The 22,563-nt window shown below is 48.7% G+C and overlaps 1 protein-coding gene across 1 annotated transcript; it reads left to right on the plus strand.

Annotated features, from left to right (window-relative positions):
* Positions 1–2,085: 2,085 nt before the first annotated feature.
* ETF1 (eukaryotic translation termination factor 1) lies at positions 2,086–21,202 on the plus strand. The gene is made up of 10 exons (XM_008949360.1): positions 2,086–2,099; positions 8,605–8,780; positions 9,504–9,643; positions 13,604–13,742; positions 14,666–14,856; positions 15,374–15,503; positions 16,265–16,420; positions 17,011–17,075; positions 18,294–18,441; positions 20,452–21,202. Exons 2-10 carry the CDS (start codon positions 8,618–8,620, stop codon positions 20,532–20,534), a joined length of 1,215 nt encoding a protein of 404 aa, XP_008947608.1. The 5' UTR covers positions 2,086–2,099; positions 8,605–8,617; the 3' UTR covers positions 20,535–21,202.
* Positions 21,203–22,563: the final 1,361 nt, after the last annotated feature.

The raw sequence follows: 22,563 nt of genomic DNA on the forward strand, positions 1-22,563 counted from the left end.
CATTAGCATAATGCAACAAGTCTTTTAAACTTGGAGCATTAATAATTGGAGAGGAAGGAGGGAGAGCAGGGGAGCTGTGGCAAAACTGAGCCTCCCAGTGAGTCACAAATGTCTGAAGTGCAGAAATGTCTGTTCCACTTACTGGTAATTGGGCATCCGGTCTTTCTGCATGAGGTCAGATGCAGCCAATAAGGCCTGTTCAAACCAGACCTACGCAGTTAGGTTTGTGATGTGTTGCCTTTGATCCCAGGCTCTCGGACTGGCCCTGATGCACCTGCCCCGTGGGGTGTGTGGCAGCTGCACGGGGTGGGTGAGGTTGGGACCTGGGCAGTGGCTCCAGCCGGGGCTGGGAGCGTGGAGCTGCTTACGCTGAGCTCTGCGCGGGTAGCGCGCGCTGGACGAGGGCTGAGGAGGGCTCCACCTTACCTGCTCCCTCTGCAGCCTGCGGACAGGGGAGACCTGGCCGAATTTTCTGTGGTGTGGAGGTACGGAGGTCTGTGACCTGATTCTTCTTTCACCTCCTTTCTGTCCCTGGGGAGCCATGTGTGCTGAGCTCGGGAGGCAGATCCTGGCAGGAGGCCAGCGACTGCCGAGGAGGGGGAGGAAGCACTACCTTGCCTGACCCTTGGTGAAACACTAGCCAGTCTTGCTCTGCTCCTTTGCTGGAGAAGCCATTTGCTTCCTCCCCATGGGAAGCTCTCCCTTGCTGCTGAAGCAGGGGGTGCACTGAGGCTGCCTTTGCTTTTCCAGGCTGGGTTCTGGATTGGTGCTTCACTCCCTAGCTTACGGTCAGGGCCTGGCATCTGGGGGCCTTTCCTCTTTGAGAAGGTCAGTGGGTCAGGGCAAGAGGGCAGAGCACCTTCTCAGCATAGTCTTAATCTCCACTTTCAGGCTGTTTCTGGTTACACAAAGTGCTTTTTCTGTCCAATCTGCTGACATCAGAGGAAGATGATAGACAAGATTCCTGTCTCAGGCTCTGGGACAGAAGTACAGTTCAAGAGCTTGGCCTCATGTGAGCCACGGTGGCAATAGCTGCATGGCTTCATGCTGTGCAACTAAGTGATTTTCCTTTGTCCAGGGTAGAGGTGGCATTCAAAGGCTGGTGGGGGAATCTGGAGTGTTTCTTCAGCTCAGCAGAGCAGTCTTTATCCAAATAATGCTGAAAAGTACTCTTGAGGAAAGAATTACTTGGTCTCCTGGCTCTGTGATACTCCCCTCATATCTACCCTGTCCCCATCTTGTGCTTTTTCTGTGCTTCTGAGGTGGCACTGCATCCATCTCTGCTTTACTTTTGCCTGGGAGCTGGTCTCTTCCATATCCGCATACCCTTCTTTACATGACCCAGAAACCTTCAAGGAACAACTTGTATTGATGTTGCCTTTTGATGGATGATCCAGAGTTCTGGTGTACAGTGGTGAAATGCAGAATGCCTCTGAGAGGGGGGTTGTGAGGTTGTTGCTGAAATGATGCTGCACAAAGTGCTGCCAGCAGCGTGGCTTCCAGCTCAACTCTGCATTACACTTCAAAGGAGCTAATGGTAGGTCCCACTGTCAGCTAACTGGTGTTGTGTGCTCTGTTTAGGCACCTGTGCAGCACTTGTCTTTTGCTCAAGCTGTGCTTTGGGCCCACCATCTGAACAGGGAGCGGGCATTCGTCTGTTTCTGATGGAGACATCCCACAAAGCTGTTGCTTCTCAGGCAGCCATGAGGTCGAGGTGTGTCGGTTGTCTGTTGCAAAGCATTCAGCCCATCTTCTCAAAGGCAATGAAGCCTTTGGGTAAGATTCCAGGTGACGTTGCCTCTGAAGCACTGGAGGGATCCTAGACTCTAAAGATTGTCTGTGCTTTTCCCTAGCAGGCTGACAGGATTTCCAGGAAAAGTTACGTAGCTTTTGCATCTGTTGTCATCTCTCAAAATCTGGCATCTCGAGTGGACTTGAGCCACTTGCTATTCGATGAAGGCTTTGTATATTAAAAGACATGAAGGTTTTAAAGGGCTATGACTTATGTGCTTCACAGCCATAATTCATAAGTTACAAGAGCATATGTGTAAAGCTTCCCTCCAGCAAGGTCAGTGCTGTTGCACACAGGGCTTGAACAGGTAGGGAGTGTCTAATGGCCCGTGTTTTGTAACAGAACCCAAACCAGCAATTTTGTATTTGCCTACACCACAGAACACTTAGTTTTCGTAGCACTTCATTCAACATCTCTGCTCAGATATAGGATCAAAAATCCCTCAAATATTCTTTACTTGCATCATTGCTGGTGTGGACTGCGCGTAGTCCTTTGTGGAAGCGTGCTGTGCCTGCAGTGCCATGTGGATATTTGTTCAGAAATAGGTCTCTTCTCTTGGACCTGTGGCATGTGCCTGTGAAGTTCTGCCTTGGATTACACAGATATTGCTGGGATCTGACCTGCAGCTGGGTGTGGACGAGTCAGTGATGTAACTGGTATAACTTTAGCAGTTTTGGCTGTCCAGGCAGCTTGGGCTTCTCAGGATGCCTGCCCAGTAATCCCTGGTCCTCTTGGATGAAGACCAACAGATGTTACCTTGGGAAAGTAACATTGCTTGAAACAGTATGTGACAACAGTTATTTCATAGAAAGCTTTGTAGCTGTGGTATGTGGTTAGCACCAGATTATCTAAACTCTGTTTCCTCCACGCTCCTGCCAGTGACAGGCAGGCCTTGTGCTGCCCTTAGTTCCTGGGGAAAGCAAGATGCTCACGAAGCTAGTGCCCCATAAAAATAAGCTCATTTTGAGTCACAAAGAATGCCTGAGCTTCCTTGTCTCTGCATCCCCCCATTACACAACGTGCTATTAGTGTGAAATGTTTCATTGTGGAACAGCTACAGTCCAGCTGCTGTTTGTCAAGTCTCTGATACCACAGGATAGGCCAGTGACTGCTATTTATATAGCACATCTGTTAAATTAATGCTTTCCTTTGCCAGCACATATCCCAAATTCCGGGAGACAGGTTGAGTGACTGTTCCTTCTCAGGCTTCTGGTTGGGATTGCTCTTGTCTGCCAAGTTGAGGGGAGCTCCAGCTGGTGCTTGCTGGTTTGGTGTGTGTGGTATGTGGCTGTGCAGGTAGCCATCCTACTGACGTAACGCTGCAGGAGATGGCAGGGGCCTTTTAGAAAAACCACCAGACCAGTTTCTAGCTTCAGCTGAGAGCTGAGGGGCTGAGGATCTGCTCGGCTGTTCCCTCTGACAAGTGAGAGAGTAGAAACTGAGTCTCTGTAGATGAAGGTGGCCACCCGGAGCAGGAGGCTCTGCTGCCTGCTGTAGTGACAGCCATCCATGGAGGATGCTTGGCAGCTGACTTCAAATGAGATACGTTGCTTGCTTTGTGCACTTGCCTTCTGTTGTGGTGGCTTCCTCATGGTGAACCATCAGACGTGTATGCAGTGGGCACTGCTTCTGCTGCCAGGTGTGGTCTGGGACTCAGCACAGCCTCCATCTGCTCCGGGGTCTCCTGACAAATCCCTCTTCCTGTTCTCTAGGTCTGCAGTACCGCCGCTGGGCAGGCACGGGGAGATGCACCATGGATGGTGCCTCTTGGGCAGCACAGGAAGATCTTGCAGGGAGAAAGAGCTGCTTGGATGCTGTAGTACCTGCTTGGTGGCAAAACTTCTCCCTTCAGCTTTTCGGGGCTAGGTTAGCGAGGGTTCGGCACCACACACACTGTCCCTCGCTGTGGGAACTTGTTAACGTCTGCTCCTGGGCCTCTCCATGGCTGGGAAAGCTGTTTGCTTTGTGGCATGCTTGTCTGGCATTCAAACTGTAGTAACGTTGAAGCTTTAATAGTAGAATGGGCTGTCCTATCCATAAACCTCCATTTTCTGAAGGACTTTCTGTCTTGAGGGAGCAAAACATTCTTGGTTTTGCTTTCCCCTTTCCCCCAACAACTCTGGCAGGTTGTAGAAGCGAGGCTGGAGCCCACCTGCAGTGGTGTAGGAGCAGAGTTGGAGTGCTGGTCGTCATCCTCTATCCTAGAGACACCTAATGCTGGTACTTTCCAGGCCAGGCTAAGTCAGAGCTAATTGCCAATTACTGGCACAGCATGAGCAGGAACCATAGTACCCAGACAGCAAAGCGTTTCTACCTTCCCAGTGCCTGGTGCTTAATCGCCCCCTTGGGTCTCTGTAGCCTGTGCACAGGTGCCCATAATGCTTCTAATTGTTTCTCCTCCCCTGTCCCTTGCCCGCTAGCACACGTGGTGCCATCATCCTGGGGTCTGGGGTGCCAAGTTCTTATACACCAAACATCTCGGGGCACTTTGGGGTTGACGCGTGGACTCGCGCTCCAGCGGCAGCTCTCCGTCACCCAGAGCAGGGACAGCGACTGGCTCGAGCTGCTTAAAACCCCCTGGCTCAGCTCAGTCTGAAAGCATTAGCCTCCAGCTGCTCTAGTGTGATTTGTCTTGGGTGCACTAACACCCAGGGAGAAGGGGTGACCTCTTAGCAGTCCTGCGTTTTGAATTCGGGGTCCTGCCGAGAGTCACGGAGTGCTGGGGGTGACACGGGGAAGGACCAGCCCGTTGCCCGTTCGATCCCACTGCAAGCACTGCCCTTAATCTGGATTGATTACTTAATTGTTCACTGTAACAGTTCTGTAATGAGGTCCTGGCTGGCAGCAGATGTCCCACGCTCTTTGTCGGGTTTGGAGGCCTGCTCTTTGGAAAGGCTCCTTCCGGGAGGCAGTAGTCAGCAGGATTTCCCCTGCCTTGTTCCCAGAGCACACGTACTCTAGAACCTGGTGCACAGCTCATCCAGCAGCTGCATGGGAAGAGGAAGCAGCATGGGATCCTTCAGAAATACCTGTTGGCTTCTTTGGGCACAGTGCCTGCAAAAGCTGGTAGAAAACCTGGAAATTGTGTTGCTGTGTGGAGTAACCTATTTTTTTCTAACTGTTTTTGAACACCGGCTTTCTTAGAAACTCTTTGCTATGTTTTTGTCTCACTGGGGTGAATTTAGCAGATACAGCCACAGGTTTTTTTAGACCTTGCCATCCTGCAGTAAGGTCGTGTACAGGTGCAGGCTTGCTTTGAGAGGGGAAAAGCGCTCTCCTGTGGTAGGATAACAAGGTCCTAGTGGTGTGTGAGGGAGTTGTGCAGCCATCCTGGTCACTTGAATGCACATCTGCTCCAGCTGGGTGTCTTGCTGGTCTCAACCTCTGTGGGACATGATCTAATTCAGTGATCAGATCCTGCTTGTTTAATGGCAAGGGAGACAAGGAGGGTGCTGACTGTTACCTTCAATTAGCTGGCTGCCTGATGAACTCCTTAGGTAGAGTAGCTGTATCCAGCAGGCAGCAGCATGCTGGCAGGGGCTGCCCTCCTTGGGGTGCTGGGACATGGGGTGACAAGCTGACTGGCTTCTTCTGCTCCGGGCTTCTGCAGCGTGAGGTGCTCCAGCTGCGGTGGCAAGCTGCATGCTTGCTGTTCTGATGGATTCTGCAGGAGCTGGGTAATGCCAAAAATAGTTTGGGCTGAGTAAATAGTGGTGAAAGTACATCAAACCCAAGAAACGCACTCGGTGTTGGGAATGGAAGGTGCTCTTGGATAGAAACCCAGGCTGGAATCTGCTGAAGGGTTGGACCAAGCACAGTACTGTGCTGTGTGAATTTTCAGACTTAAATGCAGGAGAATGCATCATCTGAGAGACCTTTTCAGTTATTTGTTTGCAGTAATAAATCACGAGGGCTTGTGAACTCCACCAAATTACCTCAGGTAGCATGCTTTGGGCAGAGTGCTCCTAAGGAACAGTGATTTGGCTGACATGTGACTCTGCCTTAGAGATAAGACTCTGTGTGTAATATAAATAATCACCAGGTACAGTGGCCCCTTCAAGGTGTGGGTTTGGTGCAGGCCAGCTGGCTCCCAGTGTGCAGAGCTGCTGGTGCCTCTATTCCTGGGCTGGTGGAACATAACACAAGGCCAGGGGCTGGGATTTCTCCTGGGTTGACCTGCTAGAAGGACCTGGGTTGCTCTGCAGAGAAGGACCTGGGAGCGCTGCTGAACAGGAAGTTCACCATGAGCCAGCAATGTGTCCTCGGGGCCAAGGAGGCCAGTGGTCTCCTGGGGTGCATTCAGAAGAGTGTGGCCAGCAGGTGAAGGGAAGTTTTGCACCCCTCTGCTCTGCCCTAGTGAGGCCACCTCTGTAATACCGGGTCCAGTTCTGGGCTCCCCAGTTCAAGAGAGATAAGGAACCACTGGAGAGAGTCCAAAGCTGCTGAGGGGCCTGGAGCATCTCTGTGCCAGGAAAGGCTGAGAGCCCTGGGGCTCATCAGATGGAGAAGAGGAGACTCTGGAGGGGATCTGATCAATGCTGAGCAAGAGCTAAAGGGCCCCCAGAGGACAAAGGGCTGGGGCCAGACTTTTGTCAGTGGTGCCCAGCAACAGCACAAGGGACAACGGGCACAAACTGGAACCCAGGAGGTTCCACCTGAGCAGGAGGAGAAAGTTCTTTGCTGTGATGGTGCCCAAGCCTGGAGCAGGCTCCCCAGAGAAGCTGTGGAGTCTCCTCTCTGGAGAGATTCCAAACCCACCTGGATGTGATCCTGGGCACCCTGCTGCGGGTGACCTGCTGGAGCCAGGGTGTTTGGATGGGATGATCTCCAGAGGTCCATCCAACCCCCATGGTGCTGGAATTCTGGGATTTGAAAACAGAAGGTACCTTTACAAGTGCTTTTCTACTGAAGAATTGATCTTGGGAGAGCACAGCCCATCTTCCTTCTTGCTCTTCCCACCTGCTTCCTAGCTTGCTGCCTCCTCTTTCCTCTGTGCCCTCAATACAGGAAAAATTGCATGAAATTTCTTTGTGGCAGGAGAGCTGTGGAGTGCCCGAGAGGCATAATGATCCCATCTCCCACCTACCACACCAGGATGCCCTCAGTTCCTGCAGCAAGTTAGATGTGATGTGCAGAGCTTTCTCCTCTCTGGGAAGCCTGAGAAGCTTCTTTCAGAGGAAGAAATGGCCTTCGTGAGCTTCCCTTAAGAGTGCTACTTTCAGAAGAGGCAGGAAGAGTTGCTTTCATTCTGATCAGCCTCTCACTCAAAAGAGCCTGCTGGGAATGATAGGCCATTATCTCTCCCCTAAGGCTGCTGCCATTCACTGGGGGAGATAGCAGCTTTAATTGAGTGGTAGATGGAGTATTCTTGGCTGGTGTGACCTGGAAGTCTGATAGCTGTCAGCGTGGCTCAGAGCCCCTTCTGGGAATAACGTGTGCAAGTGTCTCTCTGCAACTTCCTTGATTAGTGTGTGTGGGGATCTCGGATATTAAAACCAATTAGTTGCCTTTAAGGTCAGGGACTTGGTTGACCTACCAGCATCCGTTTCAACTTGGCCTGAATTGAAGATCTTTGGAAGAGGGCTGTGCAACTTCTTCTGTAAAGAGGCTAATGAAGTGATGCTTTTTAAAGCACTTCTCCACTGCCTCTGTAGCCCAAACACTTCAGGCAGGATGCTAGTGCATGATAGTCTGAAGCAGCAGCAAGCAGGTTCTGTGTTAGTTGTCTCCTGGTGTAAGCAATGCAGAAGAACAAAACCTTGGGTTCAGGTTGAGGTTTTTTATGGCTGAAAAGCACTTTGTTGGTTCTCTGACTCAGAATCTCGAGTTGAGGTTTTTTCACAGCTGGTTTCCCCTTGAGAGGGCTAGAGGACATGAGGAGGTATTTGATTTTTGTGCCATTACTCTAATGTAAAGTGTGAGGTCTGGGTTAACTTTGAGACGATGCGGAAGCGGCGCTTCAGACATCTGGGATACTTCAGTGGCAGATGGGAGGTACCTGCTGGAAGGCAGACAGGAGCTTCTTTGACTTTCATTTTGGCTTTGGATGGATTTGAGCCACAAGGCTGCTTTGGGGATTAAGAGTTCTGCAGGATCCACCCCAAAGCCATAGGCAAAATGAATATCCAACTTTTTCTCATTTAACTTCAGGCAGTTCTGTGATTTGTGGGGTCTTATCTCCTGACTCTGTGCTTGGGGTTGATGCTTCTGAACTGGATTGTGTACTTAAGAAGTCTTTAAGGCAGCTGCCACAGCTGGTGAGCTTCTTTATAAAGCAAAGTGCTAGTAGGAAAGTAGAAAAGACTAACTGCTACAAAAGGAGCCATCCAGTTGAGTTTTCTGTCTTAATCTGAGGGAAACCATGTGTTAAGCCAGCATTTGGGCTGCCTAGTGCTCCAGCTGTCTGAGGACAAATGGAATGGGCTTTAAAATGGCCTTAAAGTATGTGGCTGCATTGTTTTAGCTAATGTCTGTAGGGAACTGCTTGCATGCTTTCAGCTTGCAGCCCTTAGGCTGGTGAATACGTTGTGTTTTCCAGAGTAGCATCCCAGGTTAAACAAGCAGCTTTTGGAGGCCTTGCTTGGTAGTGGCCAGCCTGAACATTTGGTTGTGGAGTCAAGTCCTCTGAAGAGCCTGGTTGGTTTGTTCTCTCCCATGAGTGCCCAGCAGAAGGGTAACAGTGAGGTGAAGCCTCCGTGGGGGAGGGAGGAGAGGCAGCTGCATGGATGAAATAGTGTGTGAAGACGCTTGTTGCCTTGGCTGCTGGCTGCTCACAACCCATCTTTTTTTGTTTGTTTTGTTTCCTTTCTCAGCAATGGTACCAGCATGATATCATTGATCATTCCCCCCAAAGACCAGATTTCACGAGTGGCAAAAATGTTAGCGGACGAGTTCGGCACCGCCTCCAACATCAAGTCCCGCGTGAATCGCCTTTCAGTGCTGGGAGCCATTACATCTGTACAGCAAAGACTGAAACTCTATAACAAAGGTAACTCCTAGCTGCTGGGGGTGCTGGCAGACTGCCCTTGCTCGGGAGCAGCCTTATGTTCCTGCATTATGCAGATTTCTGCTAATCAAATCTATTGGCCTGTGCTGCTGTTTTGCACTGACGTTCAGGTATGTTGCCCGTGGGTGGCTACTTCAGGGGTGGACCGTGGGACTAGCTTAGCAAGGTGGTCCTTGGCCTTCGTCAAGCAGAAGCTTAGGAATGCCTTGTGCACGTCGCTGTGCAGCTGCCATCATTTTGGGAGGAAATAGACCCACACCATCTAAAATGGGTACTGGAAAAGAGTTCATCATGACTGTCTTCATGCTGGCAAGCGGCCTTCTTTGAGATGGGCAGTCTGTAAATCCCTGTGGAAGAACTAGGAAAGCTTCAGGGGAACAGCCAGCCTATTTCTGGAGGGATATTGAGCCTCTTCCAGGATTCTGTGCGTGTGCAAGCTCACAAGTTCAACGGACAAATACATGCTGTTGCAGCTCTTTCCACCAGTGTTACCTTTAGCTTCATGCTCCGAACTGTTGACTATAGGTGCACCAAATTAGTTTGTTTTTCCATCTGGGAGGGAATGAGGTGGGGTAAACGAGAAGTAAAAAACGTGGGATCTTTGGTTTCAACTCCACCTGAAGTCTTAAAGCTTAGTAGTTAGTTATGATGGGTACAGCTTGCAATATTTCTTTGTGATCTAAAATTGCATTGTGTCCTTTGTAGTACCTCCAAATGGTCTGGTTGTTTACTGTGGGACAATTGTGACAGAAGAAGGAAAAGAGAAGAAAGTGAACATTGACTTTGAACCTTTTAAACCAATCAATACGTCGTTGTATTTGTGTGACAACAAATTTCACACAGAGGTAAGAAGACTCCTATTGCCTGTTGGTCTTGCAGTGGTCAAAGTCAGACTGCTTTGCTTCTCTCTGGAGCAATGCTTGGTGAGCTTGAGTCACGAACTGTAGAGCAGCAGGCTTTAATTAAGGCATCCTGCTGGTGAAGCCACTGGATGGCCTGTGACTGGCTGCTATTCAGAAATGTGTGACATTTGCTGAAAGGAGTTGAGATATTGTCCAGCTCCTACTACAGCTGACTTTATGGCCCAGCTAGTAACTGCTGAGTTTGGGTAACCCACAGATGTAAGCTTTTCTCTGTAACTGGAAGCAGTGTTTTTTTCTTAACTGTAGAGGCCCATAGATCTTACTCCAAGCCAGGCCTTAAAGTAATGCCAAGATAATATTAGTGTTGCCAGCCTTGATACAGGAGGTGTTAACAAAGACCCTTGATGGAGAACTGGAAAGTGCCTAATCTGTCTGGGGTGAAGTGGGATTGTTTTTCTCCAGCACCTACTAATCTTAGTGAAATGAATGGTTTTGAGGGATATTTAAAGTAATGTGGATGACATGGGTGAGTTTGTCCAAGTCTGCTTTGGCTCAGTGTTGGTAATGGATCACTGGCTGCCTTTCACCTCCTTGGTGTTCACCACAATAATGTGGACTTGAGACTTAATTGCCTGTCATCAGACCTGTATGACATGGACTTGACAGGCCCTGCAGTGACCTAGTTGTTGTTCTTTGCTTGGGTTTTTGGAGATGTGGTCCATGACTTGGGCAGGAAGAGTACAGGAAGGAAAGCTGCACAGGTGAGGTACATCCCTACTGTTCTATCTCCCCACCAAGGATGAAATCCAGATACACCTTTGACCCACCAGAATAACAAAACTGCACACAGGAACAGCTCTTGAGTTCTGCTGAGCCCCCGTGTCCACAGGCAGCTGAAAGCAAGAGGTAAATGGGAGAATTCAGGAGAGAGCCAGAGGTGCCAAGCCGAGGGAGATGTTTGTCCCTGCAGTTGTTGGCACTAGGTGGACAGTGGTGGGTTGTCCTCTGCTCTGTCAGGAAAGGGATTAATTTGGTCTTGGCTGCAGCTACTGCCTCAGGGCACTGATTCAGTACAAAAAAAAGTAGCTGCTGCCCGAGGGCTGTTCCCAGGAGGCAGCTGTAAATACACTCTTGCTGGTGTGGAGCCTTGCTCAGCAAGAGAGTGGCAATAACTTGAGAGGAATTTGTGGTAATTGCTGCTCCTGGTGCTGTGATTATTAACGACACCTTCCTCCATGGGCTGTTGGCTCTCCTGTGTCCTTTTGAGTGTGTACTTGGTATTGTCTGCACTGCAGAATCAAATCTAGCTGTAAAGGCCTGCTGTATAGTGTCTTGAGCAATGAGATGATGTTGGCACTGAAGTCCTGATTTGTCCATCGATCTCATTTGGTTGTAGAGCTGTGGTGTTAACCCAGTGGTTCCTCCCAACGTGCAACTAGAACTCAACAGCCAGGGCATCGGGCTTGGTACCTCCACGGATTTCTTGTGAAAGTGAGGGTATGGCAAGGAGCTGGGGAAGGACATGACCTTCACCTTTAGGCTGAAGCTGCAAAGAGGAAACTCGGCCCAGGCTGAAGGATCAGGACAAAAGCAATAGTCCCTTTTTTGTGCTTGATAGGTCAAACGGTGGAATTGCTGACATCGAACTAATGAAGGGGAAACTGAGGGAATCACTGGCCATTGGCTACTTTATTAAAATGAGAGGGACTCAAGAACATCAGAGCTGTGGTCATCTGCTGCCTGGCAAGAGTATCTGATAAGGCTTCCTCCACATATTTTCCTGCCTGTGTGAATCTGCAGTGACTTCCCAAGGGAGATGTCAGCCCTGATATGTGTCTGAAGGGTGGGATTTACAATGACTTACTTTGATACCTTGGCTGGAGCGTTCATTCCAGTCACAGGATTTGCTTGGCTCTGCCCCAGTTAAATGGATTGCAGTGTAATATGCCACTTCCTCCTCTCATTCATCCCACTGCTGAGGAATTAATACGGAATATTTATTTTGGCCAGTAGTTCCCAGTAAACCTTAGTGTCTGTTTCTTTTAAGCTTGAAAGCTGCAGACTTGGTTGTGTGGATTTTGGATAGGGATGACTGATGGTTTTTTATTCTTTCCATTCAGGCCAGTAATCGAGCTGGCAGGCGTGGAGGCACTTTTAAGGTCCTGTGCAGTAAACCAACACAATCACTCTTCCAGTATTCAACTGGTGACTTAAAACAATCTGGAATTTCACAAGTTTTCCATCCTGCTGATGTGGTTTTTCGCCAGCCAGAAAGAGGGTTCTTGCCGTTACTTTTACTGAGCATATATTAAGTGAGCAGGAGTGTGTGGTGAATGTGCCCACCTGCTCAGGCTGCCCTTGGGGGAGCAGTAGCTGACAGGGTCCCTCAAAAAAGGGACAAGAGTTTGAGTAGTTGTGGATGTCCCACACCACCAGCACCAGGGCTGGGCAGGAAATTGGGAGAAAAGTAACTCAAAAACCTTGATACTAAGCAGTGCTTTAGTTGTTGGTCAACTTAACTTTTCAGGATGAATTTAGCTGCCTGCTTTAAAGGCAAGAAAATTGAAGGATAACATTTTCCAGCAGGTGTTATGGCTGTCTTCTCTATAGCCACTTATGCACAGGACAGTTATTGCTGCTGTTACTTAAATCTGCTTTGCAAGGCTGAGTTGGCATAGCATCATAGAATTCTTCTGGTTGGAAGAGACCTTTCAGATCATTGAGCTCAACCGTTCCCCAGCACTGCCAGGTCCCCACTGACCCATGTCCCTCAGCACCACATCTCCACGGCTTGGAAACCCCTCCAGGGATGGGGACTCCACCACTGCCCTGGGCAGCCTGGGACAGCCCTGGACAACACTGTTGGGGAAGACATGTTCCTCAATGTCCAGCCTAAACCTCTCCTGGTCCAACTTGAGGCCATTTCCTCTTGTCCTGTTGCTTGTTCCTTGGGAGAAGAGCCCAACCCCCACCTGGCTCCAACCTCCTGTCAGGGAGCTGTGGAGAGCCAGAAGGTCTCCCCTGAGCCTCCTTTGCTCCAGGCTCAACAAACCTAGGTCTAGACCCTTCCCCAGCTTTGTTGCCCTTCTCTGGACACACTCCAGCCCCTCAAGGTCCTTCTGGGAGTGAGGGGCCCAAAATTGAACCCCAGATTTGAGGTGTGGCCTCCCCAGTGCTGAGTCCAGGGAGACTTTCCTTGCCCTAGTCCTGCTGGCCACACTAGTGCTGATCCAGGCCAGGATGCTGGTGGCCTTCTTGGCCACCTGGGCACACGCTGGCTCATCTCCAGCCAGGTGTCAACCAGCACCCCCAGGTCCTTTTCATAGCCACAACAGATTTCATGATTCTACCTTTGAGACTTGTTGAGGTCAGCAGGTGCAGCAAACCTGCTGACTTCAAGTATTGGTGGTAGTTCTCAGATTCAAAGCTGGTCAGTGTTGGTGCTGTGGAGTACTAAACCAGTGAGCTAAGCAACTTCTGCTTTCCTGGATGGAGTGCTAGGGACATTTCTCTTCCAGTTTTGCCAGCCCTGCAGGTGATGCAGCCTTATGGAGCTGTGACCTGTTTTACTTAACACCTTCCAGAGCTGATCTCGAGGGGTTTTCTATTACACCTGCCTGTGGGAGTCGTAGAATGGTTTAGGTTGGAAGGGACCCTAGACATCCCCTAATCCAACCTCCCTGCCATGGAGTAGGTAATGCTGTGAAAATGGTTATCAAGCTTGAACATTAGTTTGCTTTCTTTGGGCATTGTGTGAGAGGGTAATCAGGCGTAGTCTCGGCTCCTGAATCTGCTGCTTTTCCTCCAGTTTAATTGTAAAAAATAGCAATGACCACCCACAGAGCAAAAATTTATTGAGGTGTATTGTTTCTGGGAGCCTTTCTGAACCTGGGTCCTTAATAAACTGCTGCTTACTGCTGACAACATCATTTTCTGTTCCAGGCTCTCACAGCGCTGCTCTCCGACGACAGCAAGTTTGGCTTTATTGTAATAGATGGTAGTGGTGCACTCTTTGGAACTCTTCAAGGAAACACAAGAGAAGTCCTGCACAAATTCACTGTGGATCTTCCAAAGAAGCACGGTATGGCACCAGTCTGTCTCCAGGCTGTTTGCAGCAGAATATCACGGGGTGGGGTGTGAGGGCAGAAGCAGGGAACTTGCCCTGTGGGTGTTTAGCTCTACTCAATTCTTTGCTCCCCTGAAATCTGACAGCAAGGCCTCTAGTCTGAGCCTTCTGTCAAAATTAATGAATCACTGTAATATGCAGTTTATCTTCTTAAAGTGGCTCTTCTTATTTTTTGGCGCATGTGACACGACTTGGTTTTGGGACACTCTTAACTAAATCTTACTATCATGAGCAGCAATACCACTTGGTAGCATCTTTGAAGTTTACATCTGATGGTGTCACATGCAAACCACAGCAAAAAGCAGGAAGCTGTTCCTTGCAAGAAGCACGAGAGCCTAATGGAGCAAGCAAAATTCTAGTTCCACTACATGATGCTGTACTGTAGTGAGCCACTGAGGATTTCTGTTAGCTGCCCCTGGTTTGCTGTCCTTCTCTGTAGAGCAGGGTGGGACAAAATTAAATAGAACCTCTCCCCCAGGAAGTTTCTGCAGCAGAGACCACTGGGATGTGTTGCATCAGCAAGAGAAGTGTGTGAGGCAGTGTAACAAAGGAGACGGCTTATGAAAGTCCAGGCTGTAGAAAACGTGCACAGATCTTCAAAATTTCTGTAGAGAGTTGAGTCTGTATAAAAAGAAACAAAACCAACCCAACAACATATTTCCCTCTGTGGGATACATGGAGAAAAATCTCTTGCTGTGAGTGAACCCTCTTCATTCACTTGCCGTCTCAATGAGTGCCCCTGGCTCTGCTCGTGGCAAACTGATTCCGGAGGCTGCGTCCACCCTTGGCTTCAGGGCCCAGCTGTGACCATGCACTAATAACCTCCCTGAAATGAAACGGCTTCCAAATTGCTAGCTGGCCTCTGCTCTCTCGTGCAGGTAGAGGAGGTCAGTCTGCCTTGCGCTTCGCTCGCTTGCGGATGGAGAAGCGACACAACTACGTGAGGAAGGTGGCGGAGACGGCTGTGCAGCTCTTCATCTCTGGCGACAAGGTGAACGTGGCTGGTCTCGTTTTAGCTGGATCAGCTGACTTCAAAACTGAATTAAGTCAATCTGACATGTTTGACCAGGTGAGTGGCCTTTTCTGAGCAAAGCCCAAACGTTTCAGCTGTCAGCAGTAGCCCGGTGATACTAATAGTAGCTTTGGTATAAAGTGCGTCTGGGGAGGGATGTGGCTTTGGTATCTTGAGCGATTTGATCAAAATTAAAAATCTGATGCATGCTAGAGGGGTGTCCTCCTGCAAGGAGGTAAGATCTGCTTTTCAGAGTAACAGTGCTAATAAGGAACTGCCCTCCCCGGTTTGGAAATGGTGTTCGTATTCTTTGTGTTCCCAAATCTGAAGAAGAAGCTTTATTGGAATTAAACTCCACTAAACCTAATCTCTGTGGCCCTGTTGCCTGAAAATTTGTGCTTCAATGTAAAGCATTCAGAGGTCCCTGTGACTCGGAGCCTCTGCTTGCAAGTGAAGTAAAACAGATGAATGCTGTGACTCTTGCCAGGTGCTTGCCCTCGTGGCCTTATGAAGCACTCTCATGGCAGAGCTGTGTCACAGACTCTTGTTTATGTCTCCTCTTCCTCCTGCTCAGCGGTTGCAATCCAAAGTGCTCAAACTAGTTGACATTTCATACGGAGGAGAAAATGGATTCAATCAAGCAATTGAGTTGTCAACTGAGGTCCTCTCCAATGTGAAATTCATTCAAGAGAAGAAACTAATAGGTATGTGACTACATGCTCAGCCTTCTCCTGAGCCAGATACGGTTGACTGAGCGTGCTGATGTTGCTCCAGACCTTCTGGTAATGCCTTTGTGTGCTGCCTCAGCCCTGCAGTGCTCTCTCAGTTGAGCAGAGCATGACTTGTAGTGATCCTTTCTGCTACCTGGGCACTACCTCAAATGCTGCAGGACTTACTGGGAGTTTAAGGTGTGGGGGCTTTTGTTGGTGCTTTTTCCCCATCAAGCTTCTCAGAACTTCTCTGTTCATCTTTTCGTCAGAGGTCACCTTAGTTTCAGGCCTTCTGGTTACTTTTGAATGGGAGGGGGAAAAAGTATCTCCTCAGATTGCTTGTGCTTTCAAGAAGATGAGAGTTAAGATTTATTTTGTTTTAAGACTGCAGTGGAAACGATCCCTTGTTTGACTGCCAGCAGACACCTTGTGAATTTGAAAGCACCTGATGGCAATAGTAACAGGAGCTACCTTATCCTGAAAAGAGTGAGGTTAAATAGTGCCTGCTGGTGGGCTGGTCGGATTGATTGTTCCACAGTGGAGTGAGATTCCTGACGGGGCAGTGGGATGGAGCTGACTTCCTGCTGCTGAATGCTCGAAATGACACGCTTTGACATGTTACCATACCCCTCGCTTCCTTCAGCAGCATTGCGGTCTCCTCCGCCAGTTTCCCCTTGTGTTCCAGTCAGGCTTGTTAAAAAGGTGTGTGTCCTGATCAGTGCTCATGACAGTCTGTCTGTGTATCCTGGCTGCAGGACGATACTTCGACGAAATCAGTCAGGACACGGGCAAGTACTGTTTCGGCGTCGAAGATACACTAAAAGCTTTGGAAATGGGAGCAGTAGAAATCCTGATAGTCTATGAAAATCTGGATATAATGAGATACGTTCTGCACTGCCAAGGCACGGAGGGTAGGTAGTGCTGCTGTGTGACAGAGAGGTCCCCAAGGGTTTAACACCTAAGCCTTGGGTAGCTTATGCTGGGGGAGCTGCCTCAGTAGATCCTGAACGACTTGCTCAAGGCAGGGGTGGTGTGTAGGCAGGTCACTAACTTGCAGCTTCCCTTCTACCTTGGGGGAGAAGTCTGAAGCTAACAAGCTTGCACTGTGGAGAAAGAACTGCAGTGCTGGCATGGCAGTCTGTCACAGAGCTGGAGTGAAACCTGCCTTTCAGTTGTGCAAGTATAGATGTGATACCAGGGCAGCACCGAGGGGAGACTGACTTGACCCTTATGGCCAGAAACCAGTTTCTTACTGGCTCTAGACAAACCATACACCCACAGCAGGACCTCTGCCTGGTGGTGTTGGTACTACAGCCATGCTCTACTGCTGGGCCCTGTTTGGTTTCCCATAAAGCTTTGACTAAAAGGAAAGGCAGTGTCAATGACCAAACCCTCTGTGCTGTAGCTGCGGCCTTTTGGCAGCCTCTTGCTGGCTTTAACCTGCATCTGGTAGTCTTAGCCAATCTAATTGTTTGGTTTTTTGTATCCTCTTCCGTCTCAGAGGAGAAGATCCTGTATTTGACACCAGAGCAAGAAAAGGATAAATCCCACTTCACAGACAAAGAGGTATTGTAGCTTTGGGGCCTGTAGATGTATGCTTGGTGTACTGGAGTAGCATTCTGAACATCTGGGCTTAGTTTGTCACCAGCACATGAGCATGATGACTGTTCTGGCACTCACATGAGACTTCAAGGTGGTAGCCCCTGGCTCTTCCTGTTCACCTTCAATGTAACCCCTGGATTCTTGCTTTTCTCCAGTCTTCCCTGCTGTCAGTCCCAAGGCTGTGTAAATGAGTTGAAAGGACAGGCAATATGGGGTCTTTGACCACCATCATACCATTTGCTCAAAGGGTTGGCTAGTCACCATGCAACATGCAGGCTGAGACCCCAAACCATTGCTCCCTGCTTTCTGTGCACTGATTTGGTCAGTACAAAATCTCTGTGAGGCTAGAAATGATTGCAGGAAGCGCAAGGGAGAGTTACCTTCTAGGTGTATTTAAAATGTGGGTCTGTCTTTCACTGTCTGTGAGTTTGTTGCCTGTTCAAGTCAAAAAACTCTTGACGGGCTGGAGGATGGGTATTACTTTGTGGAGTAAGCTGGGGGAAAAAAAAAAGTCTGTCCCTTGGAAAAAGGGTGGTCACCTGTCTTGTGTTGGAGCTGCCAGGGTGGCCATGTCCAGCTGCTTTCCCTCCTGGTGGGGTAATTGCTAATTCCTTCTGTGCACGGAAGGTTTGTGGTCTTATCTGCTACGGTGCAGTGTTTCTATGCCAATAATCACTCAGCCTTCTGCTTGGAAAACCATGCTTTTTGCCTCTGTGTTTGCACAGATCAGTATTTCCTAGAGTAAACAGTGCCTGCTTAGATGAATGACGAGGGACTGTTAGCAGGCTATGGAGCAAATCGAAAAGGAAGGGTGAAAACTAAGAGTGTAGCATGAGGTGACAGCTGAGCAGAAGAAACGAGGCATTTTCTCTCCTGCTTCTGCACTAACTTCGGTAGCACAGAGGCCTGAAACAAGGCCTGTCAGTGTTTAATTTCTCAGCACCAGGAGCCTTCAGCTCGTGCCAACTTGTCCAGTACAGATCTCGGGAACGCCCTGGCGAGTGTGCCGGGCTGCTCCAGCCTGCTGAGCATGAAGGCTGCTGTCTCTGTCTCAGGGCTGAAAAGACAGTGCTGATCTTTAAGCCAAGGACAACTTTTGATATGAATTTTCTCAATACCTAACATTGCAGGGTCTGTAACTTGTTGTTTTAATTCTTTTTTCCCCCTCAAATGTCTACGTAGACCGGCCAGGAACATGAACTGATAGAAAGTATGCCCCTTCTGGAGTGGTTTGCAAACAACTACAAGAAATTTGGAGCAACATTGGAAATTGTTACAGACAAATCACAGGAAGGATCCCAATTTGTGAAAGGATTTGGAGGAATTGGAGGTAAACTGCAAGAAAAAAGTGTTTCTTTTTTTAATGGTTGATTTGATAATCTGGTGCCAGCACATGTGGGGTTAAACTTATTTCTCTTAGTCATGATGCCAGTTCAAGAAATTGTGTTTATCAGGGATCTCCAGGTGAATTCATTCTGTATTTGGCAAGATGATGCAGCATGTTAGGCAGTTGTCACTTCGACTGTGTTCCTGGGGTCCCTTTGTCCTCCAGAGTGCTCAGAGGGTAGACTGTCATCCTTCCCAGCTGATGGGTTCCAGAAGGGCTGGGAATTGCTTCGCTCTGCAAAGTAGTTCTGTGGCAGACCACGTCCTGCTGTGTAGAAGTGGTCTCTGACAAACAGCAGCCTAGTTTCTGAAGCAGTTGGATATCTTGTTACTCATCTCTCAGAATTTTCCTGTGCTTTGCTTCCTGGTCCTCTGCTTCTTTTCAAAATAAAAGTATTTTTAAACCAAATCTGAGGAGAAACGAGGCTTCTGGAAGCCTTGGGTCCTCCTCTTGAGCTCACTGATCAGTTTCAGCTAAGTGTGGTGGAGGTGCAGATAGATCATGTGCTTGTCTGACAAAAATCAGTAGCAGGGTAGAGCAAAATCACCTGCTGTGCATATTGTTTTCCCCGGACAAGGGATTCCAGGACAAAGCTGTTGCTTATTTGCTGATAAGCCAGCTGCTGCCATTTGCTGTGTTTAGGTTGATGAGTGTAAAACAGCATTGTTTGGGATGGAGAATACCTTTCAGATCATCAAGTCCAACCATTCCCCCAGCACTGCCAGGTCCCCACTGACCCATGTCCCTCAGCACCACATCTCCATGGCTTGGAAACCCCTCCAGGGATGGGGACGCCACCACTGCCCTGGGCAGCCTGGGACAGGCCTACACAACACTCAAGGGGAAGAAACTGTTCCTCAGGTCTAATGTAAGCCTCCCCTAGTCCAACTTGAGGCCATTTCCTCTTGTCCTGTCTCTTTTTCTTTTGGAGAAGAGCCCGACCCCCACCTGGCTCCAGCCTCCTGTCAGGGAGCTGTGGAGAGCCAGAAGGTCTCCCCTGAGCCTCCTTTGCTCCAGGCTCAACAAGCTCAGCTCCTTCTCCCCAGACTTGGGCTTTGGACCCTTCCCCAGCTTTGCTGCCCTTCTCTAGCCGCACTCCAGCTCCTCAAGGTCCTTCTTGGAGGGAGGGGCCCAAAACTGAACCCAGGATTTGAGGTGTGGCCTCCCCAGTGCAGTGTCCAGGGGGACTGTTCCTGCCCTAGTCCTGCTGGCCACACTGTTTCTGACAGAGCAAAACAAAGATGAGTCTGTTGTGAAGATGCATTTCTGGGGGCCAGAGAACACCAGTCAGGGGGACACAAGCTTCAATTGTTTGGCTACATAAGGAGCAACAGGTTTCTCAGGGTCTGTAATTCCAGGTATCCTTCTTGTCCTGCCAGATCCATCCTCTTTGCATGGTGGTATCCCTGTTGCTACCATGCTCCAGTCTCTGTAGACTTGAAATACTCCTTGAATACCCTTCACCTAAGTAAATATTTCTAGGGACAAAGGCTTCCCAGAAGCCCAGGCTGGTGTTTGGGGTGGGAAGAGAGCAGCAGGACAGCCACTAAATGCTGCTCTCCCTCCACTGTAAAAGTTACTTCAGTGCCAGCTGCGGGCTGAATTTGACTGACAGGCCTTTGTCTGAGCAGGTCTGTCAGGACAAACGATCTGGTATTTTTTTGGAGGTGTGGCCCTCCTAGAACAGGGTCAGCTTTTCCAGAAGAAGCCTTGGCCTGTGCTGGGCAGATGGGTGTTCCCCCTTTCGCCAGCAGGTCGGACCAGGCTGTAACAGGGTTGTGGCACCATCGCTGGAGCTGCACTCCGAGCCTGACCTGCGGTGCAAGGGCCAAGTCAGCGTCTGAAAATGGAGTCGAGAAGCTCTTGACGTGCAGACAGGGCTCAGTAAACGGTTTAAAATGCCTTTCTAGCTCTTTGGATTTTGAAGAAGCTCAAATGTGTTGTTTTTACCAGGTATCTTGCGGTACCGAGTGGACTTCCAGGGAATGGAATACCAAGGAGGAGACGATGAATTTTTTGACCTTGATGACTACTAGGTAGTCGACCTGGGTCCGGCAAAACGTGCCTCGCCCCTCCAGCATCCAACCCAAGGAGCAAACTCATGGTGGAAAACACAACAGATCCCTGCCTTAGAATTGGAACATTTCCAGAACTTGATCCACAAGCATTGGATTTAAAAAAGCAAAACCCTACACTTTGATTTGTCATAGTGTCAGTACAGCAGCAAGCTACTAAGTTCCTATATGCCACTTTGGACTAATTTAAAAAGAATCCCAGTTTTTACTTTTACTCAATGGTGAAATTGGTTGCTCTTGTATTTTACGAAAATGATTTTTTTAACCTTCATGATACATTAACTGCTGTAAACCTCTTCCTTCAAAATTTAATAGAAATAAGATCCTACTGGTTTGTTTCTTTCTACTTTGATTGGAGAAATCAGTCGCTGCATTTGGCAGCAGCCTGACCCATTTACATGGCATTCTCAGCTTAGACTGCAGAAGAAGAAACGTAAGGAAATTGGAGCCGTTCATTCTCTTCAAAAGAATGAGAAGGCATTAGCTGGAGTGCTGGCTTCTAACGTGTGGCTTGTAAATTCAGGGGGTTTGGGGAGGCTTACCAGCCAAACGTGCTTTAATCTATTTGCAGAAGCGCTGCTCTCACAAACTAGGAAATAAATGCACTTCATTGATTGCAATGAAAATGCTGCTCAAGTCTTGGGCTTAATTTGGATTTGAGCAGTGCAGCCTTCAGGAATTTTTTGGTTGGTGATTTTTTTTTTTTCTTTCTTTTTTTTGTTTGGATTTATTTTTTTCAGTCTTGACAGAAAATAAACATCCGATTTAAGTGAAGTAAGGTACACTTTGTTTTGTCCCTGACTAAGGTTTTTCTTTTGGCTTTAGGACTGTGTAAGGTTTCCTTGATGATGTGAATTTGAACCCCAGGTTCTTTAACGGGAAGCGGGTTATTTGCAGACGTTCTTAGCCAGTGGAGTCCTTGACTGAACCCTCAGTGCTGGTGCATTTGGAGCATTCGATACCGGTCAGTTGGGGGCCAGGACAGCCCCCCAGGGGCATCCATCTCCCAGCACTGAGGCAGAGTTCTGTCGGCTCCCAAGCGGCCTGTAAATCCGGCGCTGAGCTCTAAAGCACCTTGAACGGGTTCAAACTTCTGGTGGCATCAAGACTGAAGAAAGCTTTTTGTCCTACCTGCTATATAGAATGCATTTCAACCTCCTAGAAGCGGCTGAGGGTTTTTCAGGGGGTCTGACAGACAGGGTGGAGTGAGCATTGGCAACGAGGTAATGCACGAATCTGGCTGCTTTTTTTGGGGTCCTCCGAGGGGTGCTTGGACACCGTGGTACCCGCTCGGTCTGGTCTGCCCTGGCTCTGTCACTCCTGGTGCATCAAGTCAAAAGCGGCTTCTGTTCCAAGCTGCATACCTGCCTATTTTTCACAATAATCCTGTTTCACTTGAATGGAGATGGAGATGGGGGTGGTGAGGGGGAAGTTTGTCTTAAAATTTCTGCCACGCTGTTTTTTGAGGTCCAAAATTACTGTCGTTGTGAGCAATATGATTTGTAGCCCTGGTTTGTAACCTGGCAGATGGCTTTGCTGTCGTTTCCACATCCAAGCTGGAATCTCACGGAACGTGTGACTGGGTCCACCCCGGATTTGCACAGACCCAGGTTTGAGCACATTTGCGGGCTCCACAGCGGTATGTTCTGGATTTTGCCATTGTAAATGGGTCTAATGTGACATGACAAGACCAGAAAAATTGGATGTAAATTTACATTTTTGAATATACTGCTTGTTGTTTCACATGATACATTTAGGGTATGCAGCTCCTTTTTGTAGTTTTTATTTTTACTATTTAAGTTTGGAAATGATGCCAAATTTTTGTATTTCTTTAATCAATGTGTTCTCTTCAGTGATATATATTGCATTATATATTGATGTGTATATCAATATATACTGATATGTATTACACTTACACATACAAACACGTTAAACGGGGGTGAAAAATCCTAGCCTTCGCATACTATATAGCCTCTGCAGAGAGATCCCA

The sequence above is a fragment of the Merops nubicus genome, unplaced genomic scaffold (assembly GCF_000691845.1).
Source record: "Merops nubicus isolate BGI_N331 unplaced genomic scaffold, ASM69184v1 scaffold2841, whole genome shotgun sequence".
Lineage (NCBI taxonomy): Eukaryota > Metazoa > Chordata > Aves > Coraciiformes > Meropidae > Merops > Merops nubicus.

What these genes read in the sequence shown, in the direction of transcription:
- ETF1 (XM_008949360.1), top strand. Translation starts at nt 8,618, where the DNA reads ATGATATCATTGATCATTCCCCCCAAAGACCAGATTTCACGAGTGGCA. An exon ending in GCACTGCCAAGGCACGGAGG is followed by an intron (nt 16,421 to 17,010) that starts GTAGGTAGTGCT and finishes CTTCCGTCTCAG; the next exon opens with AGGAGAAGATCCTGTATTTG. An exon ending in CCCACTTCACAGACAAAGAG is followed by an intron (nt 17,076 to 18,293) that starts GTATTGTAGCTT and finishes ATGTCTACGTAG; the next exon opens with ACCGGCCAGGAACATGAACT.